Source organism: Barbus barbus, assembly GCF_936440315.1.
Source record: "Barbus barbus genome assembly, chromosome: 1".
In the NCBI taxonomy this organism is placed as follows: Eukaryota; Metazoa; Chordata; class Actinopteri; order Cypriniformes; family Cyprinidae; genus Barbus; species Barbus barbus.
In genome coordinates this window covers 30,728,439-30,747,817 of record NC_136729.1, presented here as the reverse complement: position 1 = coordinate 30,747,817, position 19,379 = coordinate 30,728,439, and the positions used below count along the sequence as shown (strand labels likewise).

General features: G+C 37.6%; 1 protein-coding gene across 3 annotated transcripts in view; it reads right to left on the bottom strand.

Moving 5' to 3' along the window:
* Nucleotides 1–810: 810 nt before the first annotated feature.
* LOC306879487 (USP6 N-terminal-like protein) overlaps nucleotides 811–19,379 on the bottom strand; it is a 33,523-nt gene continuing 14,954 nt past the window's right edge. Inside the window, exons 2-15 of one of the 3 annotated variants that reach the window (XM_079432471.1) lie at nucleotides 18,356–18,439; nucleotides 15,979–16,052; nucleotides 13,229–13,314; nucleotides 12,289–12,328; nucleotides 10,990–11,070; nucleotides 10,742–10,849; nucleotides 9,572–9,681; nucleotides 8,709–8,757; nucleotides 8,513–8,633; nucleotides 7,697–7,791; nucleotides 7,467–7,532; nucleotides 5,872–5,971; nucleotides 5,548–5,700; nucleotides 811–3,172 (exon numbers count right to left, since the gene is read on the bottom strand). In XM_079432471.1, coding sequence (XP_079288597.1) covers nucleotides 2,421–3,172; nucleotides 5,548–5,700; nucleotides 5,872–5,971; nucleotides 7,467–7,532; nucleotides 7,697–7,791; nucleotides 8,513–8,633; nucleotides 8,709–8,757; nucleotides 9,572–9,681; nucleotides 10,742–10,849; nucleotides 10,990–11,070; nucleotides 12,289–12,328; nucleotides 13,229–13,314; nucleotides 15,979–16,052; nucleotides 18,356–18,389 — 1,869 coding nt within the window. In that variant the 5' untranslated portion in view covers nucleotides 18,390–18,439 and the 3' untranslated portion in view covers nucleotides 811–2,420. Of the gene's footprint in view, nucleotides 3,173–5,547; nucleotides 5,701–5,871; nucleotides 5,972–7,466; nucleotides 7,533–7,696; nucleotides 7,792–8,512; nucleotides 8,634–8,708; nucleotides 8,758–9,571; nucleotides 9,682–10,741; nucleotides 10,850–10,989; nucleotides 11,071–12,288; nucleotides 12,329–13,228; nucleotides 13,315–15,978; nucleotides 16,053–18,247; nucleotides 18,440–19,379 lie in introns of those variants that run through there. The other 2 variants (XM_079432473.1, XM_079432472.1) reach the window with 2 other exon arrangements.

The window sequence follows — 19,379 nt, the reverse complement described above, 5'->3', positions numbered from 1 at the left end:
AAACCCTGAGAGTTGTCTGTCTCAGTTCAAAGGAGCTGATAACAATCAAAGCAGAAAATGAACGGACAATAATTTTTTATTTTTTTTGCCAGTCTTGCTGCTTTATATATTTGTCTGCTATCTTTCAACTCGATCTAAAAAAACATAGTTAAAGGCCAGGGAAAGTCATACTGGCTGTGGCTAAATAGATCATAGTGTGGTCCGATAACCTTTGTAGTATGAAGTGTTGCATTGCAGAACTCAGCACAGATGAGCACATCAATACCTGCTCAATTATGATGAGTGATGATGTGTCATCTTTTTTTGCTTCTGCTCTATTCCTGTCAGCCCTTCTCTCTCTCACTGAGGCTCCATTATGATGTATGGCACTCACAATCTGCCAAGGCGTGGCATCCATCACCCAAACCTGTGCCACCACATGCTGTCAGTGTCCTCCGAGAGCAGGAAACAAACATGAAAGATCCTCATATTACAGGTAGTCTGATGATGCTGGCAAATATCTCACTGAAGGTTGAATCTCTGGTGTGTTGTCACTGAAGGAAATCTAAACCACTGCTGTTCCTACGCTGTAGTTCACCAGAAGACTTTTCCATTACAAAATAAAAATGGTGAATAATAAAATGGATTATAATGCTTTTGAACGTTTTGCTGAGATTATGACAAGGAACTCAAACATGGCGAATGATGGCTAATCAGGGAGGATCTATAGTAAACAAACGGTGTACTTACAGAGCCCTCTTGTGGTCACACGGAGCATTGCCGTAATTTGTTGTGTCTTGTGTATTTCCAAATAATTCTACACAGTCCAGTCAAGATTAGAAAACCTCTATTTATGCAAATCTAATTCAAACATAGAATAGCAAAGTAAATAGGTATAGCATAATTTTACTATATACAGACTGAATAAAACCAAAGCCTTTTGGTTGGAGTTCTCAAAACTCCTTAAAAGGGAATGTGCACTGTCCATAACTCAAATACTTCACTGAAAACATTTTTTTGAATTTCAAACAGATAAACATGATATTGCAGAGGCATCTGACAGGGTCCATACTGTAATATAATTTAAAACCATCAATGTCTTAATACAATGGCATAATAACAATACAGTGCTCGACTTACAATAGGTTTACACTGTTATTCTGAGAGACAATAAAAGGTTACCGGTTTAAAGATGTGTTATGCAATTAATGTATAATTATTTATGTTTAGAATACTTATTTACTTAATACTTACTTATTTTGTTTCCCAGCTATTCTGTTAGATTAAAATGGTACTTTTTGTCCTGGTTTACATATAACGTCAAAGCAGAATCTGAATCTGTTAAACCTGTTGAAATTGTAAACCTGAAGCACTTCCGGGCACAGCCTTCTAAGACCAGTTAACTGTTTACAACAAGCAAGCCTATGCTACAAGACCATCAGAAAGCAAATCTGACATTTAAGTCATTTATGTTACAAATACAAAATCCTATAAGCATTAAAATGCAATAATCTAAAAAGTTAAATGTACAAATGTTGACACAAATGAAAAACAAGTATAAATACCAAATGTACAGGAAGTTGTGTTTAGAAACAACCAGAAAAAATATTGTTGAATCTTATTAAAGGCCATCAGCTGGGAAGTTAAATCGTAAAGACACTGCAGCTGTCTCAATGAAACTGTGCCAAATCATTTTGAGATGAACATATTCTGACAGACTGCTGCAAATTCCATTAAACTATTTTGTGGTGTTTTCTATCTGAATAATAAATATTGGCTTGTGGACACTGCAAAATTGGCATCGTACCATAAATCACATCACAAACCATTCAAATTACCACAGATTACAATTATATAACTCTCTACTTTTTTATCAGAAAGGATAAGCTACTGGTTTGTGAAATTAACAAATAATTGTAATCTTCTGTCGAGCCATACCTAGTGAAAAATAAATATACTAAAATGTATTTGAAATACATTTATTTCATGCTAAGTATACTACAAATACATTTACATATTTTATATACTTAAAAATGCCCTGCAGTTGTTCTTTTAGTATACTAACCTAAATTGGAACAACTAATTTTGTACTTAATGCACTTTAATTGTACAGAAGTAGAGCTGAAGGCCAACTAAAGATATTCTTATGGTGTAATTGAGTGGTGGTTCTGTACAAACCAAGAGAGTGTGAGAGATGAGCTGGAAGGCAGTTGTTCATAAAACAATTGGTTATATGCTGAGTTGTGTATTAAGCAGTGAGCCAGCTCACTTTTGCTATGAAGCCTTGATCTCTGTCATATGTACTGCGATGTTTGTGCAAATGCATCACAAAGCATTCAACCAGAGCATACTTAAGCTGCTGAAATGACAAATGCTGAAAAATCAATAATGCTCTCCACAGGAACACTGCCAAAGCGCTTGAATAAAAGTCAGTTGGCAGCTTAAAATGTCTCTGATTTGGGCAGGTGTTGGCTGGAATGAGGCGGGTGCTGGAACAGAGGGTCTGAATGGACTGTGGGGATCCGTTTGGCGGATAACTGTGACAGCTCACAGGCTGTTGAGGAGATCTTAGGTGAGAGTCTTTCTGAAAAATTGTCCATGTTCTGACTTTCATCATGCCCTACCTGTCCCTCATAATTTTCAGAACTGGAAACGCCAGAAGGCTGCATGGAAACAGATTCGAAATTGTCTGAGGGTAAATCACCCGCCACACTGCCCCCTGTTGTCTCTGAAGTGTCCTGCTCCAAGTTCTGAGATGTTTGTGAAGGCTTTTTATCATCCACATTTGAAGGTGGAGTGGGGTCGCAAAGCTCCGGTTGGTTTTGGGTCTCATTAAGCTCAGGTACAGGAGGTTCGTATGGAGGAGGCCATTCCCCGCCATCCTCAGGGGCTCCTATCATTCCGTCAGGTGTGAGGGGAATCTGATTGTGCACTAGGACGGGGTCCGGTGAGGGGAGAGGAGACATGCTGCCAGTCCCTCCATCATTGTAAGACTTCTTTTCCTGTGAAGGGCTGTCATCCAGCATGATGGACTCCTGCAGTAGAGAGATGTGCAGAGAGGCAGGTGGCCGTTTGATGAGCTGGGCTTTGTTGGGTGTATCTTCTGAGGGGCACGGTTTGGGCCGTTTGACTGGAGTTAGAACAACGGGCAGCTCCAGACCCAGAGGTTTTCGTGGAAACTCATCAGGCTTAGCTGTGAATACAGAAATAATGAATGAGAGTGGACTGAAAATGTAGGTGAACTATATGAACTCATTAGCTGTGCCCAAAAATATATCATTTATGCTGTGAGGTGGATAGAGCACTGCATGTTTTCATATACAGTATGAATAATTAAATAATAAGTATTTTACTGTTTAAATAATCAAAAACAACTATAATTGGGTCATTCTATGAAACAGGTGCTCTTTGGACTGGGTTTTAGAAATCATTTCTGTACAAGTTTATTAGACAAATGTATTAAAGGGCTAATAAATTGCATTTTTCCATCACACGCAAAATAATTGCATTTTAATATATGTTGATATAATTATGTCTTCTCATCAGAAAGGTAACTACAGTTAATTAGACACTTCTTATATAATAATATGTTCATTAGAAATTGTTTATATATATATATATATATATATATATATATATATATGTATATATATAATTTAAACAGCATATATGCAAGAAGTCTCTCATGTTCACGAAATTATTTGATAAAAATACAGTAATAATCAATACTATTTGTGATTATTGTTTTGTATTTTAATGTTTTAAAATGTAATATATTTCTTTGATGATCTGCTGACTTGGTGTTCAAGAAACCTTTCTTACTATTATTAACTCTGTTGTGCTATTTAAACAGTTGTGCTACTTTTTTGTTTTTTGTGGAAACCATAATAATGTCTTTTTCTTTCTTTTTTTCTTCCTGCACTCTCAAAAATGCTGGGTTAGTTTTTAACACAAATGCTGGGTTCAGCCTCTTAGGTAATTTTATTTGGTTGTATTTATTATTTTTACCCAAGTGCTGGGTTATTTTTGGAACCCAAATGCTGGGTTCAGCTTGTTGGGTCATTTTATTGGGTTACTTTTAATATTTTTTACCCAGGTGCTGGATAGTTTTTCTGTAACTAAGTTACCGGGTCATTTTTAACGCCGGGTTATTTTATTTCTGCCCAACCGCTGGGTTGAGCCTGTCTCTGACGAAAAACCCAGCTGCTGTGTAACAATCAGTGTGCAGGCTTTTTGAGTCCTCTACAGGAGAGAGCAGTTTTCAGCACCACCGCCGATTTGGTGCACTTCTTCAGTGAAATAAAGTTTGTATAAACTCTTTACTGTGCTGTAAATTATATTGTTTTATGCAACACAACATAAGGACGAGGTGTCAGTCAGCCGCGTTGGCAGTGGCCGTTTTGCACTGGAAACGCCTGTTGCCTTGCATAACATAAATTAATTTTATTCGTTATAATACTGAGTTTAGTTTAATCTGATGTTAAAATATGTTCTTTAATTTCAGTACTGTTTGTTTATGGGCAGGTTATGGAGTCAGTCACGGCATCTTTCAGCTACGAGTGAAATGCGAAGCCACAGTCTGAAGTTTGCAGTTCCTCCGCAAACAGCAGCCCGGTTGAATACACTTAAATTAAAATGCTACTTTTAAATGTTCAATTTTTTATTTGTTAAACGCTTGTTAAACGAGTTTAAATGTATGTAATATGGTAAAGTATACACATTTTTTGGCAGGTTTCCCCTGGTAAAATTTGCACTCCAGGGGCTAAATATCACATTTTTTTTTTTTTTCCAGGGAATGTTGACAGAGGAATGAGTCTGTGCGCTTTAAATTAAAAACGAGGACAAAACATACACAACATGTTTTAAATAAATATGGCTAAATATCACATTAACGGGGTCACTTCAACCCGCAGACATGAAAAATAACCCACGGCAACAGTGTTAAAGTAGGCCAATTCTTGGCAACACTACCAGCACTGGGTTGCCAAATAACCAAAGTTGAGATGTTTTGAACCCAGCATTTTTTAGAGTGTAGATGAATAGAAAGAATATTGAAGTAATTTGATATGCATCTGAAGGATACAAATGGGGTCTGTTTCATAGGAGCGAAGTGACATACGGCCAAGTATGGTGACCCATACTTAGAATTTGTGCTCTGTATTTATCCCATCCAAAGAGCGCACGCACGCACACACACGCACGCACACAGAGCAGTGGGTAGCCATTTATGCTGCTTCACCCGGGGAGCAGTTGGGGGTTCCCATTTATGCTGCGGCACCTGGGGAGCAGTTGGGGGTTCGGTGCCTTGCTCAAGGCACCTCAGTCGGGGTATTGAGGGTGGAGAGAGAGCTGTACATTCACTCCCCCCACCTACAATCCCTGCCGGCCCGAGACTCGAACCAGCAACCTTTTGGATTACGAGTCCGAATATCTAACCATTAGGCCACGACTTCCCCTGTGAGCGATTCACAGTGACATATCCTAATTGATTAAAGCATTCAAAAAAACAACACAATCATACAGCTTCAAGCAGTTAGATACAGTATCATAACAAGAAAACGGCTGAACCTGGTGGTGGGAGGTCAAGCTTCATTTTGCGAAGTTCAGACATGGAAACTTTAAGCTGCTCTATGACAAGGTCATCATTGAGGTAGATGGACTCTCCTATCTTCTCCTGCAGGAACTCTCTCAGGTCCTCCAGAGACATCTTAAGCATTCGTTCTGAACATGATTAACTTCAGTTAGCCACAGATTTCTATAATGTCCTGAGAGGGTTTAATTTATATCAAGGCAATCAGGAGTATTAGCATGCACTGCGTTTGTCACTGGAGTTTGTTTTGTAAATTTTTGGATTAAATTGTTAATTTCAGTATTGTAAAAAAAGGAACTCACTTTTATGGAGCTGAAGGATGGTGTAAGCCATGGCTGTCAGAACTTTCTCACCCTCGAGGATGAAGATGTCCCACAGACGTAAGGTCAAAGTGAATGGGGTCTGAAAATAGTAACAACTTTGTAGATAAACTAAGACTGACATTTCTGCACAAAGGTCCTCATAGCATAATGGAAAACATAAATGTGTAGAATATTTCATTTTAAACTGGGGCCTCTGCTGGTCTAAAGCTAATCTCCCTCTGTGAGCTGCCAGTCCACAAGCACAACTCTGAAACCGAGCTGGACTGGATTCTGCTGTGCTGACAGTGTCTGCTCTCCTTCCTCCTCCCGCAAACCCACAGGATTGTGTGTATGCGCAGAGTAAACATTGAAACACCCTTGTCTGCCTGCTAATTGCACACTGCTCCCTCTATCAAGAGGCCCTGACATAGAAAGAGAGAGGAAGAAGCACTTCAGCCTCTTTCTTTCAGTTTCTTAAAGCGTAATTCCTCACCAAGTTCACAAACTCAATCTACATTACCATGCTTTACATTGTTTTAATGTGGCCGCTTATAAGCCATTTTCAAATGAGACCATGTTACGTAAAATATATCTGTTCTGAAACTAATGATTTTTTATTTTTTTTGTACAATTTAGGGCTACTCAAATAAGTTGGATGTCAGAAACTAGCGATCAGAAAGTGGTGCATTGTGCCAAACATCAACCAATAACAATCTGTTTGATGCCCATTAATTATGGTCACTGTACCTAAACATTTTTCCTCATGTAACCAAAGTGTGTTTATCCGAGGGTGTCTATCTATCGCTTTTTACTACTTTTTATAGATTTTAATATTTTACCCTTAACCTACACCTTTTCTAATACTATGAATCTGTTATTAAACGATCAATTATTATGCATTTACATCTAACGATGATCCAAAAATAGGTCAAGTAAACCTAAATCATTTTAGTTTATATTATATATTATGTAATACAACGATTCAACATATATAATGATATTACTATGTGTGAAGATGTCATTTTGAAGAATGTTGTGACTTGGCGGGGGGGGGGGAGTAATACAGGTTTGGAACAACATGAACATGCATCTACATCTAATCATTTGTATTAATTAATTATCAATGCTTTGCTGTTGACATTCAATCCCAGCTCCTCCTTGTGTCCACATCTACAATATGAGTCAAAATAAAATAATATAAACCTGTATAAACCTGAATGCCCACTTAATACCTCAGTTTTTAGCTGAACAAGTCTGAGCAGATCTCACTGCCAGCATCTCTTCATATAAACACCTCACTTGAGCAGATCCAGAAGTGTTTCCATCCCTCAATGGTTGAACATAATCACAGTTACAATCAGAACAGCTGACTCAACAGTTACATTCAAAGAGAGCCAAATGAATCACCACTTTTAGGATTGTCTGCAGTGACCTGAACCAACACTATAATATACACACAGTTGATGTATCATTTCCTTTGCTTTGAGATCTAAGCTTTGCATATGATTGAGCATGTACACCTATCCAGTACTCACCGCTTACATAACACCATTGTCAGTTTGGTTACAATGCATCTGCTCAGATCATGCACGTACCCTGTCAATAAAACACTGGAGGAACCATTTAGTGCTGTAAATCCCACTGGACATCTGCTCCTTATCCTGATGAGAGTGGATATAAACAGGAAAAAAAAATGAGAATGAGAAGACAAGAAAACTCAGCATTAGATACAGTATCATGTTAAGTGAAGTTGATAGCTATTTTTACTGTAACTTAACTATAGGTTCTGAGCTCATTTTGTAGTCTTGTGCCACAGCAACCTTACCAAATGCTTCTTTAGTTTGGGTAAAAGTTTGGAGAGAATCTGGTCGTGGTGGTTTTGGAAACGCTGAAGTTTGGGAAATCCAGGAACAAAGAATCCTGTGATGGGTTGCAAATGTGAAGGCATGATAAAAAATGTCACATGTTTCCCAGTACTAGACCTACAACAATAACCTGTGTTAAATTCACAAGTGTTATGTACACTGCCATCCAAAAGTTTGTGGTCAGTAAGACTTGAAAGAAATTAATACTTTATTACATTGACAGTAAAGGCTTTTATAATGTTACAAAAAAAGAGTTCTATTTCAAATAAATTCTGTTCTTTTAAAAATTATTTTCATATCTAAATATGATCGGATTTCAATAGGATTTGGACAAAAATCGGATTTGGGCTGACAGTCTGAACGAGGCTAAAGTCTCCTGAAAAAACGTAGCATGGTGTCCACAAAAATATTAAACAGCACAAATGTTTTCATCTTTTATAATAATAATAAATGGTTCTTGAGTTGGAAATCAGCAAGACTGGAGTAATGATACTAAAAATGTAGCTTTGCTCTTACAGGAATAAACTATATATTTTAAAATATATTATAAAAGAAAACTGTTATTTTAAATTGAAACAATATATCACAACATTTAACTGCATTTTTAATCAAATTGACCATAGCTTAGGTAAATTTTTAAGGAATACTGACCCAAAACTTTTGAATGGAAGTTTGTCTTATCGTATATATATATAGCCTTATGAAGTTTATATGTTTAAAAAAAATTAAATCAACATTACAATTCTTAGCCAAGAGCAGAATAAATGAGGACTCACCATGCATGGCATGTTTCTGACTGGTTAAGAGCTGGGACAAAGCCCAGAATGCATCTTCTTCATTCATGAACATTAACAGTATGGCAGCAATCTGACTCATGCCCTGGCAGTAACTCACTTCCTGTGGACAAGAACAGACAAAGTCAGCAATTATGTAACACCTCTTTATTAAGCATGGATGTGATTGCACTCTTACCGTATTGTAAACAGAGTACGCAGAGAGCACATGGAACAAAGACTGCTGCCTGTGAAGAGAAGAAAAGTGTTGTCAGACTCAAACTCTGTCTTTTACTGAAAATACACAATGAAACAAACACACATCAGCAACACATGAACCAAACATTCATATTTTTCCACAAAGATGCATTCGCTCCTTCAAATTAAAGTCGAGGCCCTCCCTTCATGTGTGAGCATTAATGACACCCTTCAGATGAGCAAGACTTTCCACTTGGCTCTCTAAGGCCTGCAATCTATTAAATCCTCAGTGACATCATTCCCTTTTCTGGCCTGCTTGGGGAACAAGCTCTGAAAACGCAGAAATCAGCTCCAGAGATTGTCTGCAGAAGTAGCGAAGAAAGACTGAGATGTTGATGAACATATACTCTGGCACTTTCATAAAGCACATATATAGCGAATACAAGAAATATGTGAGCAATGTGCATTCATTTCGTAATAAACACATGTAGGGGCTACTGTACACGTCCCTGTTCCGTGTCTGTATTTTATGTGCATATCAGTCACACTTTAGTTTAGGGACCAATTAACTAAATATGACTTTTGCGTTAATAAAATTCAAATTTAGGAGCTTAGCCCTCAATTAGACATGTCTAAAGCGGCCATATCAAAAAAAAAGGAGGACACTTTGCAGGATTTGTCCGTGCTGATTGAAAAATAATCACCTAAGCAAATATACACATTTCAATTAAGAGACAATACTTCCCTTAAATCGGTTTCCAGAGACATTTTTAATCTCTACAAGGGCAATGTTTTTTCACCTTAGTAAATGTATGCCTTAAGGCATATAATCAAATTAATTTAATGTGTTCATGTGTTACTTACTTTACACCAAATCGATCCATGAACATGATGTGGTTTCGGAAAGTCCTGTTGATATCAAGGTCAATCTGTTTGATTTCTGGAGAGTACAGCTGGGCTTGCTCCTTCATTCTCTGTCAATCAAACAAATGCAGTACAAGATGACATAAGAAGACAACCATTTCTAGATTTATTTATGTGATATTATACCTACAATACTGAGTGGTTTATTTTGCCAAAATGAACAGCTTGCTAATACATTATATAATTTATTACATACTGTAACTACTTTTAGTCTCTTATAATTTTTTTTTCTGCTCATGATATATATTCTACCATTCAAAGTTTTGGGTCAGTTGTAATGTTTTTGAAAGTCTCTTATATTCACCAAGGCTGCATTTATTTGATTCAAAAATAGTTAAACACTAATAATGTGAAATATATACGAATAACACCATAAACAGTGACAATAACCAACAAACTTATAATTCAAACCCACGGCAATATATACATGGAAAAACTAACCACCAAACATGACAGGTAAAGAACAGTTACCTTGGAAACTAACTGGGACATAATTAAAATAAACTAAAGAAAACAGGAAATAAACAAGGAAACACAGGGACCAACAGAAGCAGAAATACATATCAAAATAAAAGTCCTCAAAACAGAACATAAATGTGACAGAAGTTTTAAAAACACAGCATTTATTTGAAAATAGATAAATTTAGTAACATTATAGATGTCTTTACTGTCATTTTTTATCAATTTAATGTGTCCTTGCTGAAGAAAAGTATTAATTTCTTTAAAAAAAAAATCTTACTGACCACTTTGTAATACATTTAATGTAAGCACTTATGTATAGCATGCAATAAAGGATCTCACCACCAGGACACCTTGTTCGATGACAGTGCAAATATTTCTTGCTTGTTGTAAAATCTGGTTTGTTTTTCTTGTTTTTTGTTCTCTTCTATCTCTTTCGATGCCTTGTATCAGCCATCTGTCTGTTTTCAGATCACACTCTAATCCCTTTGAAATAGCTCTACCACAACACCACTCCAGTAATCCCACTCTCACCAAACACCCGGCTTTAGGCCAGCAGAGACTTGCGGCTACATAGTGTCCATCGGTCACAGCTAAATCTGCTGAGTTACTGTGTTTGAATGTATATGCATGCATATTTTTATGTTGTACCTCATATTTTCCTGCATTGTCGCTCTTGACTTTCTCAACATCCAGTAGCAGGGCCCAGGCCTGTCCTCTCAGCTGTAGTGGAATGCCTTTACACACTCTCTTAATCATCTGCACAAAGACACCAGGAGTAAGTGCAAGTGTGTGTGTGTGTGTGTGTTTTAAGCATCACTCTAGATCTCCATGGAGCTACATCACAGTGCTCTCTCTGATTTTCAGAGAAATGATCACCCTCTCGAGGTGAAGCTCACCCGGTCACTGTTCCTGTACTTGCTCCAGTTCTTCAGCATCTTCAACCATTTCTGCACCCTCTCAATCTCCACCTGTTTTTGCTGCACAGGGAAAAACAATTAAATCTGATGAATTATGAATTGCATAATCAAAAAAATTTACTTGATTAAAAAGTACATTTTCTGCTTAATTTTCATTGCTTTTCAGTAAAATTACTTTTTTTATCCTGTCTTGTCTTGAAATAAATGATACTTAAATGATTTGCAGGTTATATTTCATTTCAAATGAAATACACTACCTTTCAAAAGTTTGCAGTCACTAAGTTTTTTTTTTTTTTCAGCAGGACATTCATTTATTAAATTCATTAAGTGACAGTAAATATATTTGTAATGTTACAAAAATATCTTTCTATTAATTAAATATCACAACTGTTTTCAACTGATAATAACAAGAAATGTCTCTTGAGCAGCAAATTAACATTTCTGAAGGATCACATGACACTGAAGACTGGAGTAATGGCTGCTGAAATTTCAGTTTTGCATCACAAAAATAAATTGCATTTGAAAATATATTAAAATAGAAAACAGTTATAACATTTCAAAATATTACTGTTTTCAAATAAATGAATGCGGCATAAATGACTTCTTTCAAAAACATTACAATTCTTAACAAACCCAAACTTTTAGTTTAGTGTTGGTAGTGTAGTTCTCACATCATATGATTTCAGTATTTATTTTCTTTTAAAATAATTAAATAATGAAAGAAAAAAGCTGAAAGAATATGTCATCAGTGGTATATGGTGCATAACACACATGCTTTCTAATCCTTAGAGTCCATTTACAGACAGGTATGAGTATAGGCCTAAATATCTGCTACTTGACACAAACAACCCTCCTGTGTTTTTGTCTAAGGAAGCAATATTTCTTTCCTCGTTTGTATAAGTACTCTGGGATTAGATGCAGAACAGGCATTCAGGTCACCCTGCTGCTATTAACATCTGTTCTGAGGACAGCTTTCACTCTTTCCACCCATAGTCTTTAACCTTTTACGTGCCACAACTATCAGCTGGGAAATGCATCAGCCACCTCCACGCTGTGAATGCGTCACATGAGAGCACACCTCCGGATAGCCCAGCTGTGTCTGCCACAAACTGTTGTGTATTAAACGCTCATGTCTGAAGGTCACCATAAACCTGTTTACAATCTGTGATCCTTTGTGTTTTGATTTTACAAAACGCTGTTTGAATAGTATATTCACATTCTGTTTGACTACACATCACCTGTATAGTATATTTATATGAGTAATTTGTGTGTGCATACCTTTTCTTCAAGCGCACTGGGTGTGGGTAATTCTTCTTCACTGTGGGAAAAACAAATAGGGTTAAAAAAACTATACAATATACCATAACAAACATTCCTGTCTGGATGGGATTAGGTTTAAACCCTGGGATAGCCAAAAAACCAGAAGGCAATTGCAATTGTAAATTGTACAGAAGTTGTTGGTTGATTCAGACAGAATTAAAATCATATTGTATGCTACAATTCAAAGGTTTGATCTCTTACACTCACCAGGGCTGCATTTATTTGATCAAAAATACAGAAAAAATAGTAAAACACCACTGCGATTTAGAATCACTCTTTTCTATTTGAATGTATTTTAAAATGTAATTTATTCCTCTGATAGCAAAGCTGAATTTCCAGCAGCCGTTACTCTAGTCTTCAGATATAATATATCGTAATATAAATTAATATGTCTTCTTCGTCTTTAAAACAGTTGCTTAATTTTTATTCGTTTATTTATTTATTGACTTATTTTTGCAGAAATGCTGATGAACAGAACAGCATTTATTTGGAACAGAATTGTTTTGTTGATTTTATAAATGCCTTTACTGTCAATTTTGGTCAGATGAATGCATCCTAGAAGAATATCTTCTTGAATCTTGAATATCTTATTTTTAAAATAAATTAATACTTAGAAAACTTGACAAACTTGACAATGAACACTAATTATTTTCCAATAGAGCTATAATACACTCCTAAAATCATACTGCTTAATGTAATAACATAATTAAATGTGTTGATACACAATGCATTTTGATAAAAAAAAAAATGTAAAAATCAAAATGAAAAAAGTCCGCCATTATGACTGACGGGTTTGTTTCAGACAAAATAAAAGTAGTTTTACAGGGCTTTGAAAGCAACAAATGCATCCTTCACCTGCCAATATGAAACTGAATGTTGGGTTTTAACCAGGACTTACTGAAGAAATCCAAAGCGATCTGTGACCCTGTATATACTGTAGTCTGCATCCTCCCAAGGATCGATCTGAACTCCTGCGTCTCTACCCTGAAATATACACAAGCGCATACTTTATTCAACTCATCTAAACACAAACTGTGTAAAACAACTTTTAAGCACCTTTAAATCCAGCAGATTCTGAATCAGAACTGCGACTTTTGCCTCAATAAACTCATAATTTGCTGTTTATTAATAGTTAGTAAGTAGTTGTTAAGTTTAGGTATTGATTAGGGATGTAGTAGTATATGTTCATGCAGAATATGTGTTTTATAAGTACTAATAAACAGCCAATATGTTAATAACAGACAAATGCTAATAAGCAACTAGTTAAGAGTGAGAATTGGTCCCTATTTCTAATTAAGTGTTCCCTATTATATTCTATGTTTGACACTGTGAGCCAAATAATATTCTGCCTTTATTAGGTGGTTGACAGATTTTCCAGAAAAAAAACTTATGTAATACACTTAAGATGCAGGTTTTTATAAACTAAAAAAAGAAGATGAATTGAACAAATAAATATCATATATGAATGCATCACATGGATCAATGTCCCCATCACTATTTGCCACAACTAATTTTGTCCCTATCCCACCCCGAAGAATCCACTGTAATACAGGAAGCATTTACAACTGTCGAGGAGAATTGTGTTATAAATGGCAGATCTGTGCTGAAACTTGTCCTTTTTAATGTGTTGCTGAGTGGTTGATGCAGTTACGGAAATCGTCAGCATCAATATTCTCTCTAGCACAAAGCTCTCCACATTACCCTTTCTCTTTTCTGTGGCCTGCTAACCATTCTAGTGAAATTATAAAATGCAAACAAATATGTCCCAACTATACATACATCCAATGACATAGCTGTAATTTTGACTTATGAGCAGAGAACATTTTAATGCTCTGCACTTATTCAACAGAATTTGCACCCTGTCAGTATAGCTGACGTTTAAAAGCTTTTCCAGTTGGTGTGGATTGATTCCCTGAGGGGGGCGGCTGCTGCTCTCCTGCCCTCTTCTCAACCCCATGGTGGAGAGAAGGGTGGAAAGAAAGCAGTGATCCGTGACAGACAGCCGAGGATTACAGTTCCAGTTTTTCCCAATTTCAAATGAGTCTATAAGGGAATGTCATGATGTGCCATGGTCAAATTGATCACCATGGTGGCCATTTACTCCACAAACACTTTGTTGGTTCAAAAATCCTCTGTCTGCTGCCCTAGCACATAAAATCGCCTTTAACATCTGAGTGTGGTTCCTCCCATTTTTCCCCTCTTTACACATCTTAGGGAGTTTTTCCTTGCCACAATGTGTATTACGAAAAAGCCCCCTACAAATAAAACCAACCTGACTCAACAACCACAAAGGCCACAGCACTGTGAACAACCAGATGTAGTCAACCCAAGTAAAATAAACAACATTCACAAAATGTAAAAATGTAATTAATAAACTAAGAAACAAAAGAAAGTCCCGCACTCTTGAAAATCCCAATACTTGCAAAAGTATCAAAAACAATAGTTTATTGAAAATGTTTCGGTCTCATGACCTTCATCAGGCATATTCAAACCACTTTTTTGGTCTTTTTTCCTATGACCTGCTGATGTGCAATGATTGATTGTTAATTAAAAATGATATTAATGAAATGCCAAACTGTAATACAGCAACATACACGACAATAATACATTTCCCCTGCTAATGATAAAAACAGGCTAATGATCAGCATTATGTACACTACCGTCAAAAGTTTGATGTTGTTTTTTTTTTTTTTTTTTTATTAAAGCCTTTAATGCTCAACAAGGCTGCATTTATATAATCAAAATTCAGTAAAACAATAATATTGTGAAATATTATTACAATTTAAAAATAACTGTTTTCTATTTTAATATACTGAATTTTCAAAACTGAATTTTCAACAGTCATTACTTCAGTCTTCAGTGTTACATGATTCATTTTAATATAATATAAACATTACATACTATTATCCATGTTGAAAACACTTGTATTTATTTGTAATATGAATCTTTTGTAACATTATACATGTCTTTACTGTCACTTGATCAATTTCATACATCCTTGCTGAATATAGTGAAGTGACATACTGCCAAGTATGGTGACCCATACTCGGAATTCGTGCTCTGCATTTATCCCATCCAAAGTACGTACACACACACACACACACACACACACACACACACACACACACACACACACACACATACACACACACACACACACACACACACACACACACACACACACGCACACACACACACACACACACACACACACACACAGAGGGCAGCCATTAATGCTGCGGCACCCGGGGAGCAGTTGGGTTCGGTGCCTTGCTCAAGGGGACCTCAGTCGTGGTATTGAGGGTGGAGAGAGAGTTGGACATTCACTCCCCCCACCTACAATCCCTGCCGGCCCGAGACTCGAACCCGCAACCTTTGGATTACGAGTCTTGACTCTCTAACCATTAGGCCATGACTTCCCGTTTTCTTATAAATATACGTTTTCTTATAAACGGTAGTTTAGATAGATTGTAGTATACATATCAATTAGCACAAAGACGTTTTTTATTAATAAGTCATTAACTGAATGTAGACATCAAAGGAAATAGGCAAGCTTGAATATGTTACAGTAACTATCACAGTATCTGTACTATTTCAATATGTATCTGAACAAAGTGTACATGCAAAGGGTAAATTGGCATAATTTACCTTATTATATTTAGAGATGATCTCAGCACGTTCCTCTGCTATCAGCACCTCTATGTCCTTCTTCATGTCAATATCTAGAAATATAGCACATAAAGAACAATTAATGACAAGGAGAAAAATGAATACAGACAACAATCTGGAAGACAGATTTTTATGTTTTGTTAAGGGCTATACATTTGTACAAATAAATATTAAATAGAGTCACTTTTTTCCTTTGAAGAGCGCTCAGCAGAACAGGAAAAAACCCAGACTGGTTATGAGTGCAACATATTCATCATATTTAGACTGAGAAACTGGTCCAAACTCAGCTCTTGTTGCCACTGGGTAACCTGAGCTCTCATAATGTTTTGAAGATCCTGTTGGTCATATGAAGGCCTTGACTGTCTCAGAAACATTAGCCCATGGGAACCACGGAGCCAGAGGAAGGGAACAAAGGTTCCTGCCATGCTTCAGCTGTCTGAGAGCGCTGTGTGTCTGCTAAGGCTGTCGCACACACAAAAATAGAATTCGACCAAGAGAGTCACCCACTGCAGGACACAGCGCTGCATAACACACCATCATGTGTCATATTCAATATTTCCAGCCCATCGCCAAATCATACCATCTGACATTTAAAACTACAAACACAGTACTGTATTTCTTTGAATGACAAGTCACTTGCCCTCACCGGCAAATTAACAAAACAAGTGCATCTGTTGTGTTTGTACAGTACCACTGATGACATTTGCTTACACAGAAGTACACTCCTGACAGCCATTAATAAACAAAGACTGTCCTTCTTCTCACTATAGCCCTCTTCAATTTCTTTCCCAATGTTTCCATCACTTTCACTGTTTCTTGAAGTTTACTTATCTCATATGGCTGTCACAAAAGTACTGACACAAGGACTACAAGTGAACAGAGAAGCTGATCTATGTGTTTCCTAAAAACCCAATAATAAGTGTTTATAGGCATCCTCAGGCACAATCGTGGTTTGAGAGAGACTATGCTTTCATGGCTTTCAAACCAGAAGAACCACAGGAAATAATTCTGTGCTTATGAATTTTGTACTACTCAATGAGAAAATCATTTACTCAAAACCCCAAACCACGGTTTGTAAAACTGAAGAAAAACAAAAGACTTTACTAAGCATTTTTCTCATCACCCACTGGCATTATATTACATTGTATATCCTCTAACTAAAATCACTCTCGGTCGGTTTAAATAAAAATGGGTTACAAAGGTTGCTGAGGTAGTCTATGGCATAGCCATTGTAAATCATTAAAAACATGTAAGGTTATATGTAAAATGTCTGGCAACAACACTTTAATGTTCTGAAAAACTCCTTAAGCCTCCAAATAATCCAAACGATTACAGAGAAACAGAATTTTTCATTGATGCTGACATTTAAATAGCAGAGTTTTGTAGTGATGCACTAAAATAATTAAATAATCAAATAATTGATTGTTAAATACACTTTCACGGGTTCACACTTACATATAATTAGCTGGAGTATAGTAATGCGTATTTGGCAAGTATAGTAATGCAGAGTTGGCGTGCTGTCCTGGGGAAGGGCTCCGAGCTCGGGAATGGCCCGAACCCAGAGTACCCCCCAAAAAGCAATTAAGTGTTGGACAGCCGCCAGACTAAGATTCCCCCAAAAATACGCACTGAGATCTGGCGGGAGCTGGTTTCGAGAAATCGCCTGTATGGCAGGCCGGGGAGCCTACGTGCTCCGTGGGAGCGGCTTGTGGCATAGGATGGGTAGGCCCCACTGGCTTCTGGTAAGGACTGCGTGGTTCGGGGCGCCCAGTCGGGAGGGCTCGAACCGATGCTCAACGGCGTGCTCACTGCGTTGGAATGGGTGAGCCCTGCCGGTCGATGGAGGAGCAGCGTGATTGTGGCCCTGACCAAGAGGACCCGAGTTGCCTTGAATAGAGCAAGAGTCACGGAGTCGGCGTACGGGCCCTACTGGCCATCAGCCCCTGCTAATCAGAGCACAGAGGGCAGATATCTGGCCGAGAGGGCCCATGAAGCCTCCGACTGGAGATCAAGACTCCGGATATCGGACGATAGCCATGGGTTTGGAAGCTGAGGTGATGTCAAAAGATTAAGTGGACATTTGAATTAAATGTTGTTAAGCCGAGAGAATGAGAATTAGATCGCACGGTGACATGTAGACGATTGTCGGACCATTGGAGCCCTCTGTAGGCTTTTGATGTAATGCATATGTACATTATATTGTTTAATACATTATATTAAGTTTTCAACAGAACCATATGTTACTTACTTTTGATACTTTATACGAATGATTATTATGGCCTATTGTGGCCTGCAATGCATCTGTTACCCAATTACTCGTTAGTGACAGCCTTAGATGAGGGGTCTATGTCTGCACCTGCCAGGATCCGTGCTCGGATGTTGTAAGCCATTAGCGGTGGTTCCGAGGCAACAGCATTTGGTGGGACGAGCAGTGATGTTGCTGTAAAAGAGAATATTGTGACTTTAAATAGATTAGAGAGCTGTGAGGGAGAGGAGCAGGGGCCGCAATTTCCAGCGGAGGGCCGGAGGCAGCCTCGCACTTAATATCGGCCTCTGGGGCTTGATGTGAGAAACTGATAGAAGCGTAAGAGAAAAAGGAGTAAAAGAAAGAGATGTGTGGGTCTGTGTTGCGAGCGGAGGCAGCCTCGCGCTTGCTTCGCCTGCTGTAGCTGTAGGCCACAGGAAGGGAGTCTGGAAAACCTTGCATAGCCCGCTCTGCTAGCGGAGGTAGCCTCACGCTAGTGTCTGCTATGGGAGCTGGAGGCCACTGAAAAGGACAAAAGGGGTTATTAGTAGCGGGAGGGAAAAGACTGAGATGTGTGGGCCTGTGTTGCAAGCGGAAGCAGACTTTTAGCTGGACACGCTGGAATGTCCAGGTAGCCTGCAGTGTTGCCGATTTAGCCATTTGTTGCACTACCCTTAAAAGGTAAAAGTATCTGACGTGCTCCTCCCAAACTTTGTTAATAAAACATCATTTATTTTCAGCTTTATTTTTGGGGGGTGAATGACAACTTATTTTCAGTGTCTGGGTAAAATAATTTCTGTGTATAATTAGATTTGTGGATATTTGTTAAAGGGGTACCGAACTGAGAAATCAAAATTCCTGTACTATAAAAACATCCTGTAAGTTTCAGAACTTTCTTGTTAGTCTAAAAACAGCTTATACTGAAGCCAATCTGCCAAAAAGACAGGTTCACGAGTTCGCACATATAACATATAATATGATTGGGCAATTAGTAAGCATATTTGTGGTGCTGTCCAGAGGGAGGGCTCCGAGCTCGGGATAGAGCCCGAACCCAGAGAATCTGATTTGAAATCTGAATAAACTGGCCTTGTCCAGACTTACATAAATAAACAAAGACTTCAAATATGTTCATATA